The following is a 23,365-nucleotide window of genomic DNA, read 5'->3' as shown; positions in this document are numbered from 1 at the left end:
CCATAGTTCTATCACAACCAAGTTCTAACTATAGATTACATAATTAGTGACATTGCTGCTCTTATACAATACACCTTGTTAGTTAACAATGGGGAAATTTAGATTATTTTCTTCCTTTTTTTTCTTTTTTCTCCATTTCCAGAAGGTATGTACACTTGCCAGAGAGAAGAAGAAAGCTAACCGAATGGGCATGGCCATACTGGAGTCCTTCTTCATTTCTCCATCCTGTTGAGATTTGGAGCACACATATAGCCTGGCATGTTTCTCAAGTTGCCAGGACCAGATCTCAAGCCGCAGTTTGGCCATGTGGGATTAGGCTCCCTTAGCCACTAGACTACAGGGCCAGCCTAAGATTATGTTCTTGCAGATGTAAGACACCACTATAGGGCATAACTATGACATAATTATTAAATAGATATTACTTATCAGAGCTCAGAGATGAAAATTTTTGAACATTTGGGGTTTTTTGTGTTTTTGTTTTGTTTTGGCTACAGGGCACATGTGTTCACCAGAAAGATAGAGAGAGAGACAGCAAGAAATCACTCCCCATCCACCCACCCCCCGTGGGGGATGGCCACACCGCAATCCCTTTTCCTCCATTCTCCTCTCAGGATCTTGGGCGCACACACACACACACACACCCGGCGTGAGTTTAAGCCACCGGGTCCAGGACTCGAACCACAGTCAACTACATGGGAGTCCAGCGACACAGCCACTACGCTAACTGCTGGTCCCCAAATTTTTAAACATTTGTTAAGAATTATCTCTTGATCACTGAGATTGATCTATCATCATAGAACCTCAGACAACAGAAAAATCCTTAAAAATCCCAATATTTCAAAAACTGTCAGTATTTTTTGATGTTTTTATCTGTGCTAATATTTGTTATATTTGTGCTGTGTTTTGTGCAGTAAGCCCATTACTAGAGGCTCTTGCACTATATTTAACCTTTTTGAAAATATTTTACTATGGGGACCAGCAGATGGCCATAGTAGTTACATCACTCGACTCCCACTTGGCTGACTGCAGTTTGAATCCTGGACCTGGTGGCTTGAAAATCACTCCAGGCGCATGTGCATGCATGCCCAAGATCCTGGGAAGAGGATACAGGAGAAGGGATTATGGTCTGGCCATCCTCCGGGGGCTGATTTTTGCTTTCTTTCACTATCTCTATCTCTGTCTCTGTCTAGCAAGTACATGCACCCTAAGGCAAAAACTCCTGGGGGGAATAAAAAGATTTCACTATGGACTATGACATACCATTTTGTGTAATCCCGTTAAGGCATTCGAGGTTTTTCATTGTAATTTATCAAATATAGGACATTTGTAACAAAAGTATGCAGTGTCCTTCAGGAGTGGGTTTTATGTCATTCTGTCCAACTCAGCAGTGACTTTTAGCTTTCTTTGGTTTAAATGTTAGTAGCTCTGCTAATGTACTAGTACAAAAATGTAATTTAATGACTACAGCACAGTATTACAGCCTTTGAGAGATGTATATTTTAGGTATGCATTTTTTAATTCACTTTTTCTGTTAACTTCATTAGGATGAGGAACTAAAAGTTTCAGTAATTCTAAAATAAATATGTCCATGGCTGTATTGTAGGATAAACAATGTCCCTGGTATATCGAAGCACAATAACACTTATGCAGTTTCTCAAAATAATTTACAGCCACTTCTGTAATTACTTAAATTGAATCTAGAGTGATAACATTCAGACCTCTCTAATTAAAAATGATGTTGCTGAGATAAATGATATCAAATAATGAAGAACATTAATATAACAGGAATTATTTGAAAAGTGGAATAAAAAACTGTAATAAGCTGGTGGTAATATGATGCTGTCCATTCTCGAAAATCTATCGACAAAGTTACATTTCATCTTAATTTCAGAAATGTCATTTCATATTTCTATGTTGTACATAGGAAATCAGTTAACAGTAGCTTTTCTGTTACTCCTGTGACATGGTTTAAATGATTGTACTTTATATCAAGTTGAGAAAAAACACTATGTCATTTCTTAAAATGCTGTTATTCAGATTAACCTTGAGAGAAATCTAAACTTTTATAAAATTCATGTTTAAAGTATATTATGACCTGAGGAGATTTCTTACCCAGGGGACAATTTACTCAGGAAGTGACCTTTTGGAAAAATGTGGCATTCTTCAGGATATTGTGGATATGGAGATGTGCTACTTTTGCCATCTTTATTATTGCCTGACCAATGATTAATACATTTCAGTTCATCAAAACTTAAAGTTTCAGTTGGCATTATATTAAAAAGTGTGTGTGTGTGTGTGTGTGTGTGTGTGTTGGGTTGTCTGAAAAGTCATGACACATTTTCACATAGAAAAATATAAGAAATACATTGTGACTTTTCCAGCAATCCAATATATATGGAAAAGGATAACTCAGTTAAAAATAAATAAGAACAGACAAGTCACAGAAGTAACAAATACTAAATGCATATTTTTGAAAAAGATTTTCAGCCTTCGTGTGAGTCAGGAGGCATTAATAAAGGACACATGAGTGATTACTAATCGGGTTGATGGGACGGCTGTGAGACCATAAAGAACCAGGATCATTCCTACACTGCCAGAGGATGTGATGTGATGTGACCTGGGCCCCTGAAAGGCAGTTTGTCAGTCAGTATCCACTAAAACGTAAAAGGTACAGACCCCATGTACCAGGAGTCTCACTTCTCACCGAATACCCTCAGAAAAGCCATCCGCACATTGTATAAGAAAGTATGTACAGGGGCTCGCATTTCAGCATTGTTATAGTATACAGTTGAAAATAACCTAACTGTCCCATAACGGTTAAGGAGTAGCTAAACAGATAGCTAAACGTACTATGCTGTAGTTAAATGAACTAGGTCTGACTGATACAGAATGCTGCCCAAGACCCCGTTTTAAGACAGGATAAATAGATAAAGTATATGTAACTAGTTATGTTTTAAAACACACTTCCCCCCCAAAAAACAGTATTTCTTTTTGGGATGTGTAAACATACATGTAAATACACAAAGAAGTCTGGAAAGTCACACACATACATGAGGACATGTTGCCTACAGAAGATTTGGAAGGATATACAAAAAACTGGTTTCTCGGGGGGAAGGGGTAGCACTAGACATAGGTGAACTACGGGAGGTCATGGGTAACTCCAGTCTCATCTACAGTGTTGTGTTTTACAAAGAGCATGTCTTATTCATGTATGTTGTTATGCCAGAGAGCAATGAACTGTGTAACCATGTGGGTGTTCTTCTTTTCAGAAGCCTATTAGTAACGGTCTTCCCCCAACACCTAAAGTGCATGTAAGTACTAAATATCAAAAGAGCCATTTTCTACCTTAAGTACAGTGACAAATAATTACTTGAATATGTATCTTAGTTTAGATTTTTCCGGGTGCTTTTAAGAACCTTAATTATTATTGAAAAAAACACTTTAAGATTGCTCATTTAAATATTATTCGATTACATCTGAAAAGTAGCTGTTGGGACCAGCAGTTGGCATATGGCTATGTCGCTGGACTCCCATAGTCGACCACGGTTCGAGTCCTGAACCCAGTGGCTCAAACTCATACTGGGTACGTGTGCATGTGTGCCTAAGACCCCCAAGAGGAGAAAGAAGGAAAAGGAATTGCAGCGTGGCCATCCCCACTGGGGGGTGATTTCTTGCTTTCTTACCTCTCTCTGTCTTCCTGGCGAGTGCATACGCCCTATAGGAAAAACCTCGCCAAAAAAAAAAGAAAAGAAAAAAAACATAGCTTTTCAAAATAAATTTATGATAAGTTAAGCATTTTTTAAACCCTCAATTCAAAAGTTTATTAAGATATCTTATTTGTAGTTATTTTTGAAGAAATGGAGGAAAGGTATGTGGATACCAGGAAGTATAAAATGTGGATATGAAATTTTTTTCTAACATCTTTTCAATTATTAAAGACAAAAATTTAGAACTGGAAGGAGCATTGAAGGAACAACTGACCCAAGTCCCTCCCCCTCCTTTTTTGCCCATGAGTAAAACAGATCCAAAGATCTTAATCACCACGATCACAAAACTCCATTCAGTTCTAGCCAGAACTTAGATGTCCTATAATCTGGGTTGTATTTTTTGTTTGCTCTTTTTTTTTCTTTTGTTTTTTTACTTAGACCATGTTATCTTTCTTTCTGTCTCTCCCCGTCCCTCTCTCTTTTAATTGACAAGTAAAAAGTGAGTCCGTTCGTGGTGTGCAGTATGACATGTATACACACACAGACTGGATGGCTTACTCAAGCTATGGAATATTTGCATTACCTCACATATTAATTGTTTTTTTTGTGAGAATACCTGAAGTCTATTCTCTTAGCAGTTTTTGACTACATATTAACTGTAGTCACCATGGTATCTAACAGATCTCTTGAACTTATTGCTCCTATCTAACAAAGTTTTCGTCCTTTGACCAACATCTTCCCAGTACTCCCTGCCCAAGGCTGAGAAACCATAATTTCACCCTGTCTTTCTACGAATTTGACTTCTTTAATCAACATATAGGTAATATGGCATTTATCTATTGTGTCTGTGTTATTTTACTTAGCATAACGCCCTTCAGGTTCGTCATGTTGTCTCAAATAACAGACTTTTCTTCTATTTTAAGCCTGAGTAGTATTTCATAATAGATCTGTACCGTATTTTTAAAATCTATTCCTCTGTTAATGGATATTTAGGTTGATGGCATATCTTGGCTATTACAAATAGTGCTGCAGGGGATGTGGGAGTGCAGGTCACTCTTTGGCATACTGTTGCATTTCCTTTAGGTATATAGACCCAGTAGAGGGATTACTGAGTCACATGGTCATGATGTCTTTCTTAGAATTAAAATTATAGTTAAGTCAATATATTTTAGATGGAACTACATTTCCATTACTGTAAATACAAAAATCTGAAACCTTACATAATACAAGTTTAGATGAAACCCTTAGTTTTTAATACCCCGATTCTACATTTTACCTTTTTTACTATTTTTTAAAGTTTTAACTAGGATCTCACTGTCATGATCCTCTTTCCTCAGCCTCCTTAGGGAGGGACTAGGACTATGGGCATACATCACCATGCCTGGCTCTTCCAGGCAGGTCTCACCATGTTGCCCACATTGGCCAAGAGCTCTGGTGTCTCCTGCCTCAGCCTTTTGAGTAGCTGGACTATAGCCTGTGCCGCTGTGCCTGGCTGTTGTTGAGTGGGCTGGGAATCAAACCTACGTCTCCCATGTGGCCTCAGCCTGCTCGATAGCAGCATCAACCAGCATGTGCTATAGTGGCTGGACCAAGCTTTTACTTAACTGTAGTGTTCAATTGGAGTATACTTTATACTGTGTTTCTAATTTATTGCACTTAAAATGTAAATATTTAAACTTATCATTTTTAATACTAATTTACAAAATATACTTTATATTACAGAAAAGATATATGTAAAATAGGGCAAAATTTGCTATTTGGCTATGAGGTAAAACTCGTACCTCAGGTACGCAGTTTGACAAGGAAAAGCTGATAACTGTGGAATGCCAGTAAAAAGTCAGCTATACAAATAAGCTTAAGGTTAGGACTGGCTTAATTGTTTTGTTCCTCGTTTTGTCATTTGGATGTTTTTTAAGCCACTGGTGCCAGGATTCAGACTAGGGTTGGCCACGTGGGATCTGCCTTTCTGTACATAGCACCTAAGTATTGCACTATAGGGCCAGCCTACAGCTTTTTAATGAATCTTGCCAGGACAAATAACCAGATCACTCAGTTAAAACAGATGAGTCTGTATGTGTTGAGGTTGAAGAACCTATGTGAATTTCAACTCATTCATACATCTTTCATTTTGTAATATGAAATTCACTAATTCAATTTTTAGCCTCATGAAACCAACAATAATTTCTACAGTTGTAAAGGCTATAATTTCCTTTTTACCAGACAGTATTGTATTGTTCTTGATATGGGACATGAAAACGATATTATTATGTGCAAATTATTGTGCAGAATTGGTTGACATCATTATTTTGTTTAATTGAAAAGGTAGAAAAATAAAATGTGACTATTTTTCTCTTTTTCTCAAGTAAAATCATTGTTGTACCTGGAACTTTTGTGGTATCACTATTAGGAAAACAACTAATTTGTTATATTTATTTCTGTGAATTCAAAGGTGATTATAATTTCACTGAACCATCTGTATTGTACTCTCCCACATTAAAATAGAAAATCATTACACTTTATGCATTATATTAAAGGTTATTTGTTTTTACAGATGGGTGCATGTTTTTCAAAGGTTTTTAACGGGTGTCCCTTGAAAATTCACTGTGCAACATCATGGATAAACCCAGATACAAGAGGTAGGTAGTACTGTTTTTCTCTTCTTAATTTTTTTTTTTTTAATTAGGGCCATGAAAACATTTAATTTTATTTATTTTCTAAATACTTTCTGGGGAAAAAAGTGTGTTATAGTTTTCAAATTTTTCTTTTTCTTTTTCTTTCTTTTTTTTTTTTTTTTAGAGTTATCTTATTTAACTTTATTTATTTATTTACTTTTAAAATTTGACCAGAGAGGGGTGGAGAGAGAGAGAAAATGAGAAAGCAAGCCTCCAGATCTGGTACTCAAGCTGTGGTTGGCCATGTGAGAGTCCAGTGTAGCTCACCATGCCACCTGCCAGCCCCTTAAAAATTTTAAGTGTCTTTCACTATGCTATCATCTATGTTTGGGGGGGACACAACATTAGAACTTCACTGTGTAGTCACTGTATTAATGATACAGTAAAACCATATACCGTTTGTCACCCTCGTTTCCTTTAGAAGTGTTTATTTTGCTGCTGCACAGTGATTCAGTATCTTTATTTTTTAAGACAGTCATTACTGAAGGAATTTAGCTACTGGTGGTTCAGGGTCTAGTGACCACTTTTATAGGATCTCCGATCTCTTTAAGAAGAATCATAATCAGAATAGTTGCCATTTGTAAGGACTATGTCCTCTCACTGTGTGTGTGTATACAGATTGAACACCCCCAATCCAGAAATCTGAAGTGCTCCAAAATCTGAAACTTTTTGAGCACAGGCTTGATGCCACAGGTAGAAAATTTCACACCTGACGCCAGATGATGGGTGGCAGTCAAAATGCTGCAATAGGAAAATATTAGATAAAATTACCTTCAGACTATTTGTATAAGGTATCTATAAAACAGAAATTTATTTCATACTTAGACTTGGGTCCCATCCCCAAGATACATCATTATGTACCTGTATACAAGTACTCTAAAATCCAAATCTGAAACTCTTCTGATTTTGATCATTTAGATAAGGGTTACTCAACCTGCTTAGAAAGATACTGTGTACCATCAAATATCCAAGTAGTTTTAGCTGCCTTTTAACAGGTGGTAGTCCTATCCTGTTTTTTTGATGTTAGTGCTTATAAGAGCCCTGAAAAGTAATATTCTGTAAAAAATATTTTGATTATGCTGTTCTTGATTTGATCAGCTGTTCTTGATTTATATTCTGAATGTTGGTTGCACATAATCCTCTTCAGGGGCTGTTAGAAAAAGGAGCTGCAGATTATCTGTCTGTCCTTAGCACTCTAGGATGAGTGAAGAGTCACTTTTCAAAGCCTCCCTTGCATAAAAGTTTTTCTTCATTGCTTTGAGGCTAATATTAGCATATAATTTAATTCATTTGGGTATATAACCTTTTCTTTGCATTAAAATTAAGTATTTACTGCTTATGAATCACAGTGATTCTTTTTTCATATGTTAACAGAGATTTACTGAATTTTGGAGTATATAAATGCTTTTAAAAACACACCTATCAGCCAGCAGGTGGGGTGGTAGTTAAGGTACTGGATCCCAGGTGGCCACTGCCATAGTTCCTGCCCAGACCCAGTGACTTAAAAAACATGCCAGACATGAGTGCATGCGAGCCCAAAATATCAAGAGGAGAATGGAGGAGAAGGGTTTGTGGTGTGGCCATCCCCTCCGGGGGATGATTTCTCATTTTCCTTCTCTCTGTCTCTCTGGTGTATACACACTCTGTATCAGATTGGGGCGGGGCGGGGGGGGACATCTCTCAAAAAAGTGAATTACTTCTGTCGTTTTAGATCAGTACTTGATATTTGGTGCCGAAGAAGGAATTTATACCCTGAATCTTAATGAACTTCATGAAACGTCAATGGAACAGGTATGTTATTTCATATATTTTATTATTTTAATTCTTAAGTTACTGTAAAAACTTTGTTTCCCTTCCTTTTTAGTTTTTTTTTCTTTTTTAATTTTTAAAAGTTTTTATTTTGATATAGGTCTGTGCTCTCCAGAGTCAGGGAGAGTAAGAAAGCACCCTCATGGGAGGGGTGGGGGGGCATGACCAAGCCATAAGCCCTTCTCCATTGTCCTCTCGAGATTTAGAGCATGCATACACTAGCCTAGCATGTTTTTCTAGCTGCCTGGTCTAGGACTTGAACTGCACAGTCAGACATCTGGGATCCAACCGCTTTGACCACCCCACCACTGGCTGTCCCACTCCCGTTTTATTATTACTTTTCTCTTTCTATTATTCAGGTTCATCATCAGGACTTTGTGTTTTAATAAAATAATGTCCTTAGAGAACTGATACGTTTCATCATTCATCTCTTCATTTTCTCTATTCCCTACTCTCATCCCAGTCCATTTTGGAGTAACCTCGTAGGAATTGCCAGAGCCAACTCAGGAAACCAAGCTTGTTAAATCAGGATGCTTAAATACATACATCAGTGACTCTCAAACTTCAGTGTGCATCTGAGTCACCTGGGGGTTTGATGAAAACATGGGTTACTGGGCTTACCTTCTGAACTTCTGCCTCAGGTCTGGGGTGAGCTCCGAGAAATTGCATTTCTAGCATGTGCTGGTGATGTCGATGCTGCTGGTCCAGGGACCATTTTGTAAACCACTGACAATTACAACGAAGTGTCTTAATGAGAGTATGGGGTGATGATATCTTCCCTTCAAAGTATATGGATTTGTTCCCTTTTATTTGCCCTAAATACTAACCAATTCTAAAGTTGCAGAGGTGCCTCTTAGTTCTTATACACTGATTTCAGTAATGAATTTCATACATATACACACATACATTCTTTATGGTCTGTGCGTTTTCATCATATTTCTCTCAGCCTTCTTTTAGTGCTTCAATATCCTATGTTTCACTGCACCAGAATCCGGTTTTCTGTGTCTGATGCTCTAGACACACCATACCTGTGCATATGCCTAGATGAGTACACGTTTTGGGGCGTACATAGGAGAATCTTACTCACTCAAACCAGAACTGGAACAAAGGCATAAACATTGAAAATATTCTGGTTCCCTGCAGAGTTTGGGGCTATATAGCCCTCATTATGATGGGGCCTCGAACTCATCATATACTGAGACAGAAATTACATAATGGTTCTATTCCCACATAAATATGGATATATATGTATGACCTTAAACACGTCATAAATCGAATTTCTATTGGGGGCCAGAAAGTGGCACAGCAGTAAAAGGCGGCACTCCCAAGGCCGACCCAAACGGGAAGGTTCCGAGTTCCCCATTGGAAGACCTCTCTGAGTGTGTCAGGCACACATGTGTCCATTCTGGGCTGGCTGAGGGTTGAGAGTGGGTCAAGGTGGCACCACTCTTACCGGTCAGAACCAGCAGATGGCATAATGGTTACATCACAGGACTCCCATGTAGTCAACCGTGGTTCAAGTCCTGGACCTGGTGGCTTAAACTCGAACTGGGCGCATGTGCGTTTGTGCCCAAGATCCGGAGAGGAGAATGGAGGAGACGGGATTGTGGCATGGCCATCCCCCAGGAGAGTGATTTCTCATTCTCTCTCTAGTGGGTACATGTGCCCTGTAGCAAAAATCTCTCTTAAAAAAAAGAGAGATTCTATTGGGCATGCTCTGTCTTTCAGTCTCTGTCTCTTTCTCTCAGTCATGGAAATAATAAATAACTTTTTTTAAAAAAAATGAATTTCTGTTAAAAATAACTTTTAGGCTGGACTTGTAACCTGGTGGCTAAGGGGGCTGGATCCCACATGGCCAATTGTGGTTTGAATCCTAGCTACAGTGAATCAAAAAAACACTTGAGGCACATGTGTGTTTTTAAATTCCCAACAGGATGGAGAAAGGATTGGGGTAAGAGCATGCCCCACTAGCGAGTGCATTCTTTCTCACTGTCTCTCTCTTTTTCTGTCTTCCTGGTGAATGCACATATCCTCAGGCAATTCAAAAATAATAGGGAAAAACATCTTTTCCAAGAACTAGCCTAGGGACCAGCAAATGGTGTAATGGTTACATCATTGGACTCCTATGTAGTCCAGTTTGAGTCCCAAATCCGGCAGCTTAAAACTCACGCCAGCACGTGTGTGTGCATGCCCAAAATCTCAAGAGGAGAATGGAGGAGAAGGGACTGCAGCATGGCCATCCCCTCTGGGGGGTGATTTCTCATTCTTTGTCTCTCTAGTGAATGCACGTGCTCTATAGCAAAAATCTCTCTTGAACAAAACAAAACAAAACAAAAAAGAACCAGCCTATCGATCTGACAGCTCCCATGGTTAATATGTACATACTTACATTGTGTTATGTGTTATTTTTTTAATAAATGTTGTGTATTTTTTTTAATCAGCTATTCCCTCGAAGGTGTACATGGTTATACGTAATGAACAATTGCTTGCTATCAATATCTGGTAAGTCTTTTTGTTTTTAAATACCTTATTGTTTTTAATGCTTGTTATTAGCTTTCATGTCTTACTGTCTTTCTCTACAGGTAAAGCTTCTCAGCTTTATTCCCATAATTTACCAGGTCTTTTTGATTATGCAAGACAAATGCAGAAGTTACCTGTTGCTATTCCAGCACACAAACTCCCTGACAGGATATTGCCGAGGTAACTGTCATTTAATTATGTTTTCGTCCTTAGAGATAATAAGTTAATAATTATTCTAATAAGTACTTACACTACAGAAAGAGAAAAACACTCACTCGAGGTTTATAGAAGTCATGTATAATGAAAAAATTGTCAGTATTTTTTTTTAGAGAGAGATTTTTGTCTTAGGGCACATGCACTCATGGGAGAGGGAAGAGACAGAGACAGTGAGAAGGAAAGTGAGAAATCACCCCCCAGGGAGATGGCCATACCACAATTACTTCTCCTCCATTCTCCTCCCGGGATCTTAGGCACACATGCACATGCACCTGGTTTGATTTTTAAGCCACTGGGTCTGGAAATTGAACTGCAGTCGGTCATGTGGAAATCCAGCAACATAACCACTACACCATCTGCTGTCCCCAATATTTTAATGAGTGTTTACTTGTCACTTATTCTAAACGTTTTTTGCTTTGTACTCTCCAATAATGTCAAGCTTTTTTTCTCTGAATTTTTAATTCTGTTCTTCTGTAAGATTAAATCTAATTTCTTGTGCTAGCCCCATGACCTGGTGGTTAAGGGAGCTGTATCCCACACGACCAACCATGTGGTAGGAATCCAATCCTGGCAGTTTGAAGCAAACGAGGCCTGTGTGCATGGATGTCCGTAAACCTAACAAAATGGAGAAATGGAGGAGAAGGGATTGTGGTGTGACCACATTCCATTGAGGGTGTTATTTATTATTATTCTCATTTTCTCTCCTGACAAGCACACCTGCCCCCGGGAAAAAAAAAATTCTTTTATGCACTTTGCTATAATTTTACATTATATGTAATGTAATTATAACATAATTATGTTAACTTTTTTTTTTTAAGGGAGATTTTTGCTCTAGATCACATGCTCTTCCCAGAGAGACAGAGAGCTACAGAGAGACAGAAAGTGAGAAATCACCTCCAAGGGGCCAAGGCCATGCCACAATCCCTTCTCCATTTTCCTCTCGGGATTTTGGGCACACACACACACACACACACACACACACATACTCCCCAAATGTGAGTTTCAAGCTGCCAGGTCCAGGACTCGAACTGCGGTCAAGTACGTGGGAGTCCAGCGATTTAACCATTATGCCATCTACTGGTCCCAATTATGTTAGCTTTTATATGATGATTTTTTCTCAAAATAAGCTTCTAAATCTGAAAAACAAAATGATTTATTGGTAAATGTTTTGCATTTGGAGACAATTACTTAGAAGTTGACTGATTTAATTTTTCTTACTTTCAGGTATTTTTAATTATGCTATGCTCTTCCTTTCATAAATAATACTGGATCTTACTTGTCCATGAAAAGGTCTGGAGAGCCAGCAAGTAGTGTAATGGGTATGGTGTTGGACTCCCACATGGCCAGTCAGGGTTTGAGTCCTGGACCCAGCAGCTTGAAACTCACACTGGGCGCATGTGGATGTGTCCCCAAGATCCTGAGAGGAGAATGGAAGAGAAGGGATTGTGGCATGGCCATCCCCTCCTGGGGCATGATTTCTCTCTCTCTCTCTGCAGCAAGTGCACGTGCCCTATAGCAAAAATCTCTCAACACAAAAAAAAGTCTTCTAAGTTTGGTAGAAATTATATCTCACAAAAGTTTATAATACTGCCATTTTTCTTTACAATCTTAGATAAAGGGCAACTAATGTGAAACCTTAGTTTTCGAATACCTTGAGAATCTGTTCTCAATTACAATTATACCTAATATTTTTACCTCTTTGTGCATAAAATCTTCTCAAGAATTGTTCATTTTTTAATGAAATCATTTTGATATATACCATATATTCTTCTTAAAATAGATTATGTTGAATTTAATTGGATCTTTTTATGATTACTAAGAGTTGCAACTATGAAATTGCTCTGTTATATTGTACTATAATATCTGTAGTTGGGATTAAGGGTGTTACCCCTGGAACTAGTCCCTAAAACCTGGAGTCAAGGAGTTTCTTCCCAGCTGCTATTGTGCTGCTTACTGCCTGCTTGCAGATAGCACCTCCCCATTCAACTTCCCAATCTCACATTTCTGTGGGCCTAGAAACCAACTGTCTTATCTTTCACTTATCTATAAGATTCACGTAAAGTGTTCCCAAGGAATATAAGACTCATAAGCTTAAATGCGTTTACTTTTTTTTTTTTTGGAGAGGTTTTTTTTTGCTATAGGGCGCATGCGCTCGCCAGACAGAGAAACGGAGAGACAGAAAGTGAGAAATCACCCCCCAGGGGGGATGGCCACGCTGCAATCTCTTCTCCATTCTCCTCTCAGGATCTTGGGCACGCACGCACGCGCGCCCGGCATGAGTTCTAAGCCACTGGGTCCAGGACACGAACCGCGGTCAACTACATGGGAGTCCAGCGACGTAGCCATTACTGCTAACTGCTGGTCCCAAATGCATTTACTTTTTGATATCAGTTTGTCATAAGAAACCTTTTTAACTTATTTGGGGTTTTTTGTGTGTGGTTTTTTGTTTTGTTTTTGTTTTTTAGTGGAAAAAGATAAATTTTATTAGTCCAGCAATCACGAAGAGCTTCCAAGAAGTTCCAAAGTAAAGTCTGCTATCCTTGCCATAAAATAAATAGAAGAGCAGCAAGCTCTGGGTATCTCATAAACTATTAAGACTCCATTTATATTAGTTGGGCCTTGTGTAAATTGTTACAAAGAAAAATAAACAAAATTTCAGAAACTAGTTAACACTACTGGCCCAAATGTGGTTATTCACTTGCCTGCTTATTTATAAGAAAAGAAATTTCACCATGAAGTACATATTTTAAAATAACAATTATTTCCAACACATAAGATCAAAGTGTTAACTCTTACCATGGAAGCAAAACTAACTTCTGAAAATAATCTACAAGAAATAATATATAAATACATAAAGTTTTGAGATAAACTAAGAACATCCTCCTGTGCTCTACGGATAAAAAATGCAAAGGTCTCTAGAATGCATGTAAGTGAATACACGCACTTGATTAATGTGGGATATATTGGTATCACATGACCATGTGCAGACATGTGTACATCAAAAACAAATTGTAAGAATGTTTCTAGTGACACCATACTCTCTAGTCCCACCTGCTAGAAAGAAAACAAAAACATAATGAATTTTCTTCTTTATAAATAGTTTTTAAGTGGAAAAACAAACCCAGCACTCCTCTTTGCAACATGAACTGAGCTCTAAAAGATCCGGAGTCAAGAATCTCATAGTTCTTTCCCAATGTGATAAAAACACATAAGTTTTCTATCTGTATATTTAGGAATTCTGATCATCTCCAATATTTTGTCTCAAAAACTGCTTTCCAAGATACGAGGTAGCCATCCTGGTTAAATTCTTCCTGCTGCCTACTTTACACCTGATGTAACTGTACAGGTCAGCAACCATGATAACCACCACAATACCCATGATAACCACCACCACACACATGATAACCACCACCACAATAACCACCACCACGTGATAACCACCACCACACCCATGATAACCATCACTACACTCATGATAACCACTACCACACACGTGATAACCACCACCACACACATGATAACCACCACCACACCCGTGATAACCACCACCACACCCGTGATAACCACAACACCCATGATAACCACCACCACACCCATGATAACCACTGCCAACCACTTTATTCTGAAGAAAGAGAGCACTAAAGGCAAAAACCACCCATAGCACTCAACAGACATTAAGTCCTAACCAAGAGAGTCTTGATTCAGCCTCTGAAACAGTTTTATTCTCTTGAGGGGATGTCTTTCTGGATTCAAACACCCAGTGACTCTTTCCATCTTCATCAATATGATTCCACCAACGTAGGCCAACATTAGTCTACCTGTGACGTTCTTCACTGCCCAAAAGTCACATGACTATAGCAAGATAATTGTCACCATACAGGCAATAAAGCTGCTACTGAGCAATTCACAGAGAAGATAGACTATGATTGCACTGACTTGAAAGAATAAATGGAAAAAAGATGCCACTGGATGTTCCATTTGGATTTTTTTGGTCTATTATCTCTTCTTCAGCATCAAACAGTGAAACATCTTCAGTGTCATCAATACTGCCCTGCTGCAACATGGCAGCCCTGTAACTTACTGTTTTTAACTGTGTTAAATTCTTCTGCATTTTATTGAATGCAGTAAATGTGCATGAAGTGCTATCATGTAGAAATGAGACAACATTAAATGAATTACTGCCTCTTCCCTTAAGGAGTTTCCATGTAGCAAGATTTTACTCTAAGGATGGAGAAATATATATATATATATGTGTGTGTGTGTGTGTGTGTATAAAAGATGATTTCTTTTTTTTACTTTTATTTATTTTTAAAGAATTACTTTATTTAACTTTATAGTTAGTTAGTTAGTTTAATTTGACCAGAGAAGAAGAGAGAGAAAGTGAGAAAGCAAGCTGCCAGGTCTAGGACTTGAACCGTGGTTGGCCATATGGGAGTCCAGCACCTTTTACCACCACACTCCTGCCAGCCCCACTCTAAAGATATTTTATCATATGCTAAATGTGCCTACATGTGTTATACACTTATTTTCATTTACATTTAGGAAATTTGCTGTATCAGCAAAAATCCCTGAAACCAAGTGGTGTCAGAAGTGTTGTGTTGGTAAGTAAACTATTCAATAATGTGTAGCTCTCTTGTTTTGCACAGTGGCTAAGAAAACTCCATGAGGCTTATTTTAAATCTAGTATAAAACAGTGCTACTCCAGGACATTGTGCTAGTAATTGTTTATTTTTCCCTCTTTAGAAAAGCGAATTTCTTGGCTATTCCATCTCCACATAAATTAAGTTTAACATGGCACCCTGTACATAATCATTGTTCAGCTAATAATTTGTTGACTGGGGAAATGGCGAAAGCCATGGCCTTTTATTACAGCACTTTACCACACTTTCTTCTTCAAGAACCCTGTTACATCATTCACCATTCTACTCAGTAATGGCTTGTGAGACTGTATTCTTTCATTCAGTGTGTATTTTCATGCCTTTGAGATGTAAAACCTTGTGCTTGTGAAGGTATAGTCTTCCCCACCTAAATTCTTCTTCCATCCCCTAACAACTAGCTGTTCTGTTTGCATGTAGCCAAAACAAAAATGGTTTTCTTCCCTTAATTTACAAGTCTTATAAAAGGGAAGTAAAGCAAGCACATCAGCCATTACATCACCAGGTATAATGTGGAAGGACTCTATAAACATAGGCTCACGGAGGAAGGTGGCATTTGAACATGGCCTCAAAATAAGGCAGCTTTTAACTAAGACTAGTTGGAGAGGGCATTTCAAAGAGAAGAAATTACATAAACATATGGATACAAAAATCATGATGCTTACATAATAAATGCAGAATATTCTAGGTTAACTGGATATAGGTTGTAGAGAGGAGAATGGTAGATTACCATGAGCCGTTAGATTGGGTAGAGCCCAAGAGTCTTTGAATACAAACTTTCTTCACAGGACAGTGAGAATGAAGGTTCTGAGCTAGAGTAGTAGCTATGGAGGTAGAAAGGGGAACCATGACAGAGATGGCCGAGGCCTTGAACCCAAAAGGCAGAATGGCAGAGTGTTGTTAGTCAGGAAAAGTTAAGATGGTTAGGGCAAAGGAAGATGACAGGGTTGGGTTTAGACATGCTTTGAGTCACTTGGTAGAAGATCCAACAGACTGGACTCTACGTTAGGAGAAAGGCCGGGCTTTTCATACAACTTTATTTCCTTGGTAGATTTTTCTCTTTGCTTTGGTTAGCTGATTTTCCTACTTACCTCCTCTCTGCTGTTTGCTTATTATAAATCTGTGTAAAGTCTATGGAATTTTATTCCTGTTGCCCTTTTTACAGTTTAATTATTTTATTCTTATTTCAGATATAGTTACTTTAATCAGAAGAAAATTCCAACATGAGACAATTTGATTTCAGTATTCGTAAATCTGTATTTTAATATTTGGTTAATGTAGGGACCAGCAGTTGGCATAATGGCCATGTCACTGGACTCCCATGTAGTCGACCGCAGTTCAAGTCCCAGATCCGGTGGCTTAAACTCATGCCAGGCACATGTGCATGTGTGCCCAAGATCCCAAGAGGAGAATGGAGGAAAAGGAATTGCAATGTGGCCATTCCCCCTTTGGGGGGGGGGTGGATTTCTCACTTTCTGTCTCTCTGTCTCTTTCTGGCAAGCACACGCACCCTATGACACCTCTCCCCCCCCCAAAAAAAAAAATTTGGTTAATGTAATGTCTTCTAGTGACCATAGAGTTTAGTAAGGAAGGAGATGGATAAGTGTTTGATTTTTGTTTTTTTTAGATCCAAAGCATTATTACCTCTGTACATTACTGAAAGGACCCTGTGAACTACCCAAATGTTTTTGACAGTTTGTCGGTTAGACAGTTCTTCCTGAAATTTACTTTGATCTTTGTTTTTTGTTTGTTTGTTTTAGCATGCACCTACTATCATAAGGACTTTGAATTATAAGAGAACTCATGTTTACTTTCTTTGCCTTAACAGTGAGAAATCCTTACACAGGCCATAAATACCTCTGTGGGGCGCTTCAGACTAGCATTGTTCTATTAGAATGGGTTGAACCAATGCAGAAATTTATGTTAATTAAGGTAAGCATAAAAGTCAACCTATGACATTCTTGGTATAAAAGCTTAATTGCCAATATTTCTGTTCTTTAAGATAATTTTTTTACCTGTTATTTCTGGTTAATTTAATGACACTGAATTATGTGACAGCATGGTGAAAAATCTGCTGAATCGTTAAAGAACTTAATTGGCCTGATCAAAATTTTTAAAGAGACAAGAGAAATATTGGGTCATTGGAAAAGTCATGCCACATTTTTACATAGAAAAGTATTTCGTAACTTTTCCAATAACCCAATAGTTCAAAGATACAAAGGTGTAAGGGGCTAGAGATAGTCCTGTCAAAAACAGGCGTTGCTGAAAGGTCAGCGAAATGTCGTTACCGTCTGACCTGCCCCTTCACAGCAGAGACAGCGTTGACTGCCTAGGTCTTCTCATGAACGGCTTTTTTGTGGTGGGGTTTTGTTTTGTTTTGCCTAAGTTTCTCTAGAACCTTTAATTAATTAATACCCTTTAAAATATTTAGTATTATACAACTGTAACTCACATTGTGAACAAAAACTTTAAACTATATAAAGCGTAGGCTCACTCATACCAAGGAAACACCAAATTAATTTTTTAAAGTTTTTTTCCTTTGCTATTATATGTGGATTAAGTAGTCTTAGTTCACGAGCATTTGATCTTTCAGAATATCACTGAAGTATGGGATTTTTCTTAAATTTTATGGCATTGAATTTGAGTGTTTACAGTATTGACTTCTTATTATTTAAAATCTTACAAGTAATTAAGAAATCCGTTTTGAGTTTCTACATCAGTATTAGCCTCAAGATTAACTAGGGCTAAGAGCTGAAAAAAAAGCTTCAAGAATTTGAAACCCATTGAGGTAATAATCCCACAAATAAATTCACTGCAGCAAAAATTCTGTAAAGCAAAAGCTGAGGGGAAAGAGCCTTGGAAGTTCCTGCAGCAGGGCTGCTGAGTGGTGCCCGTTCCTGGAGAAAGGGTTTCGTCCTCAGCTCCTCTTCGTTCTTGCCTTCTTGACGAAAGGATGCCTTATCCTAGATGGAGTGGCCAAATCTTCAGCAGCGAGATTTTTCTGACCCTTCCTTCCCTTTCTCCTTCCTTTCTTTTCTTCCTTAGTGTGTTTCAGATATGTCCATCCTGTTCTTTTTATTCCTAACCTCTACCAAAATGAAAAAGTTTGATCATTTTAGTTGTTTGTATATACTGATAGACTGATTAAACTTTAGCATGACTGAATCTTATGTAATAGCTGATACATTAAGCCATTTATCCTAATATATAATGAAAGGCCCTTTGCTCAATTAAAGGAATTTGAGGTGTCAAGATCATGCAGAAGGGAATGTATACTTTGAATATAAGGAAGGCTTAAAAGTTACCCAGCCTTGGTTTCTTTTCTAGAGGTCAGTAGCACCAGGGAGGTTGGCCTGCTTTATGAGGCTTATTTCCAGCATTCTGAGATAGTGGACCTAGAGCACAGTCCTGCTTTCCGATCTCTGTCCAGACTTTTTCATTTGGGACCAGCAGATGGCGTCATGGTTATGTCGCTGGACTCCCATGTAGTCTACTGTGATTTCAAGTCCCGGACCAGGTGGCTTAAAACTCAGGCCTGGCACGTGTATATGCATTCCCAAAGTCCCAAGAGGAGAATGGAGGAGGAGGGATTGTGGTGTGGCCATCCCTCCGGGGGTTGATTTCTCGCTTTATGTGTCTCTCTCTCTCTTTCTCTCTCTCTCTCTCTCTCTCTCTGTCTCTCCGGCGAGCACATGTACCCTATAGCAAAAAATCTCTCCAAAAAAAAAAGACTTACTCGTTCTCCCATCGCCTTAATCTCTAAGCTATTGGCTCTTACCCACTTCCTTTAATCTTCACTTCCTGATCTCTCTTCTTCAAGACTCCTGTATGTATATTTTGTCTCTATATTAGGCATTATTAGTATTTATGATGGTTCTGTACCATAACTCTTCATCAGATGTGTTCAGAAACATTCTTATACTTTCATATTGTTCCTTCCTCCTACTGACATTTATGATGGTTTTTTTTCCCCTTAATTGGCTACCTTTTCATTTTCGATAAAAGTCCAAAATTTAAGATTTTTCAGCCAGGCACAGTTCTGTTTACTCGGGAGACAAAAATGAATAAGCTACAATCTTCTGGCCTCAGAGACAATCACCAGTAGCCGCTGGATTTAAAGCTATTAGATGGGACTACCCACTTAGTTATTATTGGAAGCTAAGTAGTAATAGTCAAAATCTTTTGATTTTCTTATATGTTGACAAAAAATTTAAAAAACAGAACCTTGGTTTTTTTCTGCTTGACTGCTCTTACCACATTTCAAAGATAATTCTTTGAATCATTTTACCTTATTAAAAATAATGGCAGGTATTGGGGAACTGGCAAGTGGTGTGGTGGTTAAAGCTGCTGGACTCCCATATGGCTGACCGTGATTCGAGTCTCAGACCTGGTGGCTTGCTTTCTCATTTTCCCTCTCTTTCTCACTCTGTCACTCTGTTCCTCTCTGGTCAAATTAAAATTAAGTAAATAGGGGCCAGCAGATGGCATGGTGGTTAGGGCACTGGATTTCCACGTGGCCTACTACAGTTCAAGTCCAGGACCTGGTGGCTTGCTTTCTTGCTTTCTCTTCTTTCTCTCTCACTCTGTCTCTCTCTAGTAAATTAAAAAGAAAGAAAGGAAAGAAGGAAGGAAGGAAGGGCGGAAGGAAGGGCAAGCTAAAAATATCTTTAAAAAAATAGGTAAATAAAGTTAAAAAATAATTTTTAAAATATGCATGTATGTGTGTATGTATGTATATATACATATATGTATATATTATCCAAAGTGTGTGCCCTGGGCAATGGAAAGTTCCTAGAAAGGCAGTTAGGAGAATGTTGTTGAAGAAGGGCGCCTGCCTGGGAGTGGAGGCACTCCAAACAGCGGGACGGGGTGGGGACAGCATCTGTGCATAGAACTGCCTTTCCAGCCTGGAGAATCCCTTCCAGCACTTTAATACTGGTGCTTAGGATAGTCCCACTTCACCTTTTTATTTTCTTTAGAATTTACGAGTTATCGGGTTAAAAAATAAATTCAACTCGATAGCTTTATTCAATACTGGCAATAACCGTTTGGAAACTCTAATTAAAGCACAGCCCATTCATAAGACAATAGGAATATGAATGAACTTGGTAAACTGTGTATAAGACCAATGTATTTTTAGAACAACCTTTTCTGTGAAGAGGAACCTTCAAAGTCTCTATAGGGTCCCCCCTTTTAGTCAGCTCCTCCTTTCTTTCCTACAAAGGAAACCTAGGAAGTCCTGGCTGTCCTTTCTCTTTTTACTCTATAAACATGTATCCCTAAGCATCAGAAGTCGTTTCACATGGCTTTTCAGCAGTGTGTAAGTGGAATCATAAAGTATGTGTTTATTTGTGCCTAACTTCATTTGTGCAACATTGTATTTGTGTAGTTGTTGGCTGTAGCTATAGTTTGTTCATTTTCATCGCTTTATAATTTTCCATTGTATTACTGTGCCAAATTTTATCCATTCTACTATCGATAGGCATTTGTGCTACTTCCAGCTTCTTTGCCATCCTTTGCCTTGAACGTTTTTGCCAATGTCTCCTCTGCATGTGTGCTCATGTCGTCTAGCCAGTAGGGCTAGGAGCATATCACAGGGTCCTCAGGAATGCATGCTTCAGCATTAGCTAATGTAACTAACCAGTGTGATTGAAACAGCTTATGCTCCCCCCAGCAGTGAATGAGCATTCTGGTGTATGTCATTATCATTCTCTCTTATCTTAGCCTTTCTGGTGGGTATGTAGTTTTACTGCTTGATTACTGATGAAATTAGTATTTCTAATTTATTTTTTCAAACCTTTCAAATGTGAATTTATTCTCGTTGTAGCAATATGAAAATATTACAGTTATATAAAATTAAAGTTTATTGCATTGTACTCATGTAAGTTAAATTATTGAACAAAATCACTTGAGATATGAGGCCAGTTCTTTCTCTTATTATGCTTTTCATCCCGTGCTTATAAAGATTGTCTCTTGCTAGTTAGCATTTTGCTTCTCTTGTCCGTGTTTGCTCAGTTGGTTAAGAAGGCAGAGCTGAAGTAGCATCAGCTTGGGAGACAGACCCAGCTGGGATACACACTGGTAGACCCTGCTACTTGGCAGACTGAGGCCACTTGGGAGGCCTGGATTCAGTTCCTGGCCCACTCTCAAATTTAGACATCATGGTGGACACCTGTGATCCTCGTTACCTGGGAGGCTGAGGCAGAAGAATCATGACATAGTGAGACCCTGTCTAAAAAATGAATAAATAAAAAATAAATTGGGAGACAGCAGATGGCCACAAATGCCAAAGGAACCCAGAGCCAGTCACCTGGTTCCTGGGCTTCACTTTCCAACTCTGAAAAGAGAGATTGGGACGGATGACGTAAGTTCCCTTTTAGTCCTAAGATCCTAAAATTATGCGGTTTCAACTTCAAAATTTTTTTATATTGGTGAATCTAAAATCTTTTTCTAGATACTTCATAATGTAGACATTTTTGCATACTCTTGAGTTTCTAAGATACGAAGCAATGTTTCTAGTAGAAAGCTATTTTATTTAATTGTATAATGCTAAAAAAAATCTTAATATTGTCATAAAATTGCGTGGCTTTTGTTTTCCTTTGTTTAATGTATTTTTGTTTCTTTCTTCAGCACATAGATTTCCCTATACCATGCCCACTTAGGATGTTTGAAATGCTGGTTGTTCCTGAGCAGGAGTACCCTTTAGTGTGTGTTGGTGTCAGTAGAGGGAGAGACTTTAACCAGGTGGTTCGATTTGAGACTGTCAATCCCAATTCTACCTCTTCATGGTTTACAGAATCAGGTTTGTGATGTTTGTGGAATTATTAATGTTAACGAATATACTGATTTTATAAGTATAAATTTACTGTGTATCTCATGAAGCAAAAATTGCACAAAAACCCTGTCTTAACCTGGAAGAAAAGAAGATGGCTTGCCTTAAAATAGCTCATTTGATTGACACAGTTCATTTAGAACAATCCATTTGGCAAAGCATGTACATCAAGATCACATGTACCAATTTTTTAAGTTTTGGGGTTTTTTTGTTTTTTGTTTTTTGTTTTTTACCATAGGACACATGTGCTCACTGGAGGGAGAAGTTGGGGGGAGTCAACCCCCAGGGAGGAAGGCCACACTGTGATCCCTTCTTTTACTCCAGGGATTTTGGCCATGCACATTTTTCAAACTGCCAAGTCCAGAACTTGAACTGTGCAGTTGGCCATGTAGAATCCAGCCACCCTAACTTCCACTTTCAAGCAATGAATATCAGACCAGCTCAGTGGCCTGGTGGTTAAGGAGGCTGGATCCTACATGGCCAACCACATTGTCCAGATCCCATCCCCAACAGCTTGGAAAGTACACCAGGTGCTCGTGCATGCATGCTCAAAATTCTAAGAGGATAGAGAAGTGAAGGAGAGTGGATTGTGGCATAAGCACGTTCCACTGGGGGTTGCTTTGTACCTCTGCCATTTTTTTCTTTTTTTTAAGAATTATTTTTTATTTAATTTTTTTCACTGTCATTATTTTTTTTTTTTTTTTTTTTTTAAGTTGACCAGAGAGACAGAGAGAGAGAAGGAAAGTGAGAAAGCAAGCTGCCAGGTCTGGGACTCAAATATCAGTCAGCCATGTGGGAGTCCAGCCTCCTTAACTACCACACCACCTGCTGGCCCCATACCTCTGCCTTTTCCTCTGTCTCTCACCCTTCTGGCAAATAAAAAGAAATTAACATGATAAGGATCTGATCTTCAAGGCTATGTATTTGATGTATATTAACCAGTTTTGCAGGAAT

General features: G+C 38.4%; 1 protein-coding gene and 1 pseudogene across 3 annotated transcripts in view; one reads left to right on the top strand and one right to left on the bottom strand.

Moving 5' to 3' along the window:
- Window positions 1-23,365, top strand: part of MAP4K3 (mitogen-activated protein kinase kinase kinase kinase 3) — a 124,657-nt gene that overhangs the window by 86,829 nt on the left and 14,463 nt on the right. For all 3 annotated transcript variants that reach the window (XM_014588928.2, XM_027773007.1, XM_014588927.2), the window contains 8 exons: window positions 3,270-3,311; window positions 6,259-6,343; window positions 8,091-8,170; window positions 10,630-10,690; window positions 10,771-10,888; window positions 15,467-15,525; window positions 17,408-17,511; window positions 22,210-22,381. In XM_014588928.2, coding sequence (XP_014444414.1) covers window positions 3,270-3,311; window positions 6,259-6,343; window positions 8,091-8,170; window positions 10,630-10,690; window positions 10,771-10,888; window positions 15,467-15,525; window positions 17,408-17,511; window positions 22,210-22,381 — 721 coding nt within the window. The remainder of the gene's footprint in view (window positions 1-3,269; window positions 3,312-6,258; window positions 6,344-8,090; window positions 8,171-10,629; window positions 10,691-10,770; window positions 10,889-15,466; window positions 15,526-17,407; window positions 17,512-22,209; window positions 22,382-23,365) is intronic.
- Window positions 14,113-15,078, bottom strand: LOC102489225 (Golgi apparatus membrane protein TVP23 homolog B-like; annotated as a pseudogene).

The sequence above is a fragment of the Tupaia chinensis genome, unplaced genomic scaffold, assembly GCF_000334495.1.
Source record: "Tupaia chinensis unplaced genomic scaffold, TupChi_1.0 Scaffold000317_1, whole genome shotgun sequence".
Taxonomy (NCBI): Eukaryota; Metazoa; Chordata; class Mammalia; order Scandentia; family Tupaiidae; genus Tupaia; species Tupaia belangeri.
Note: the sequence above shows the minus strand (reverse complement) of the source record. Positions and strands in the feature narration are given on the sequence as shown.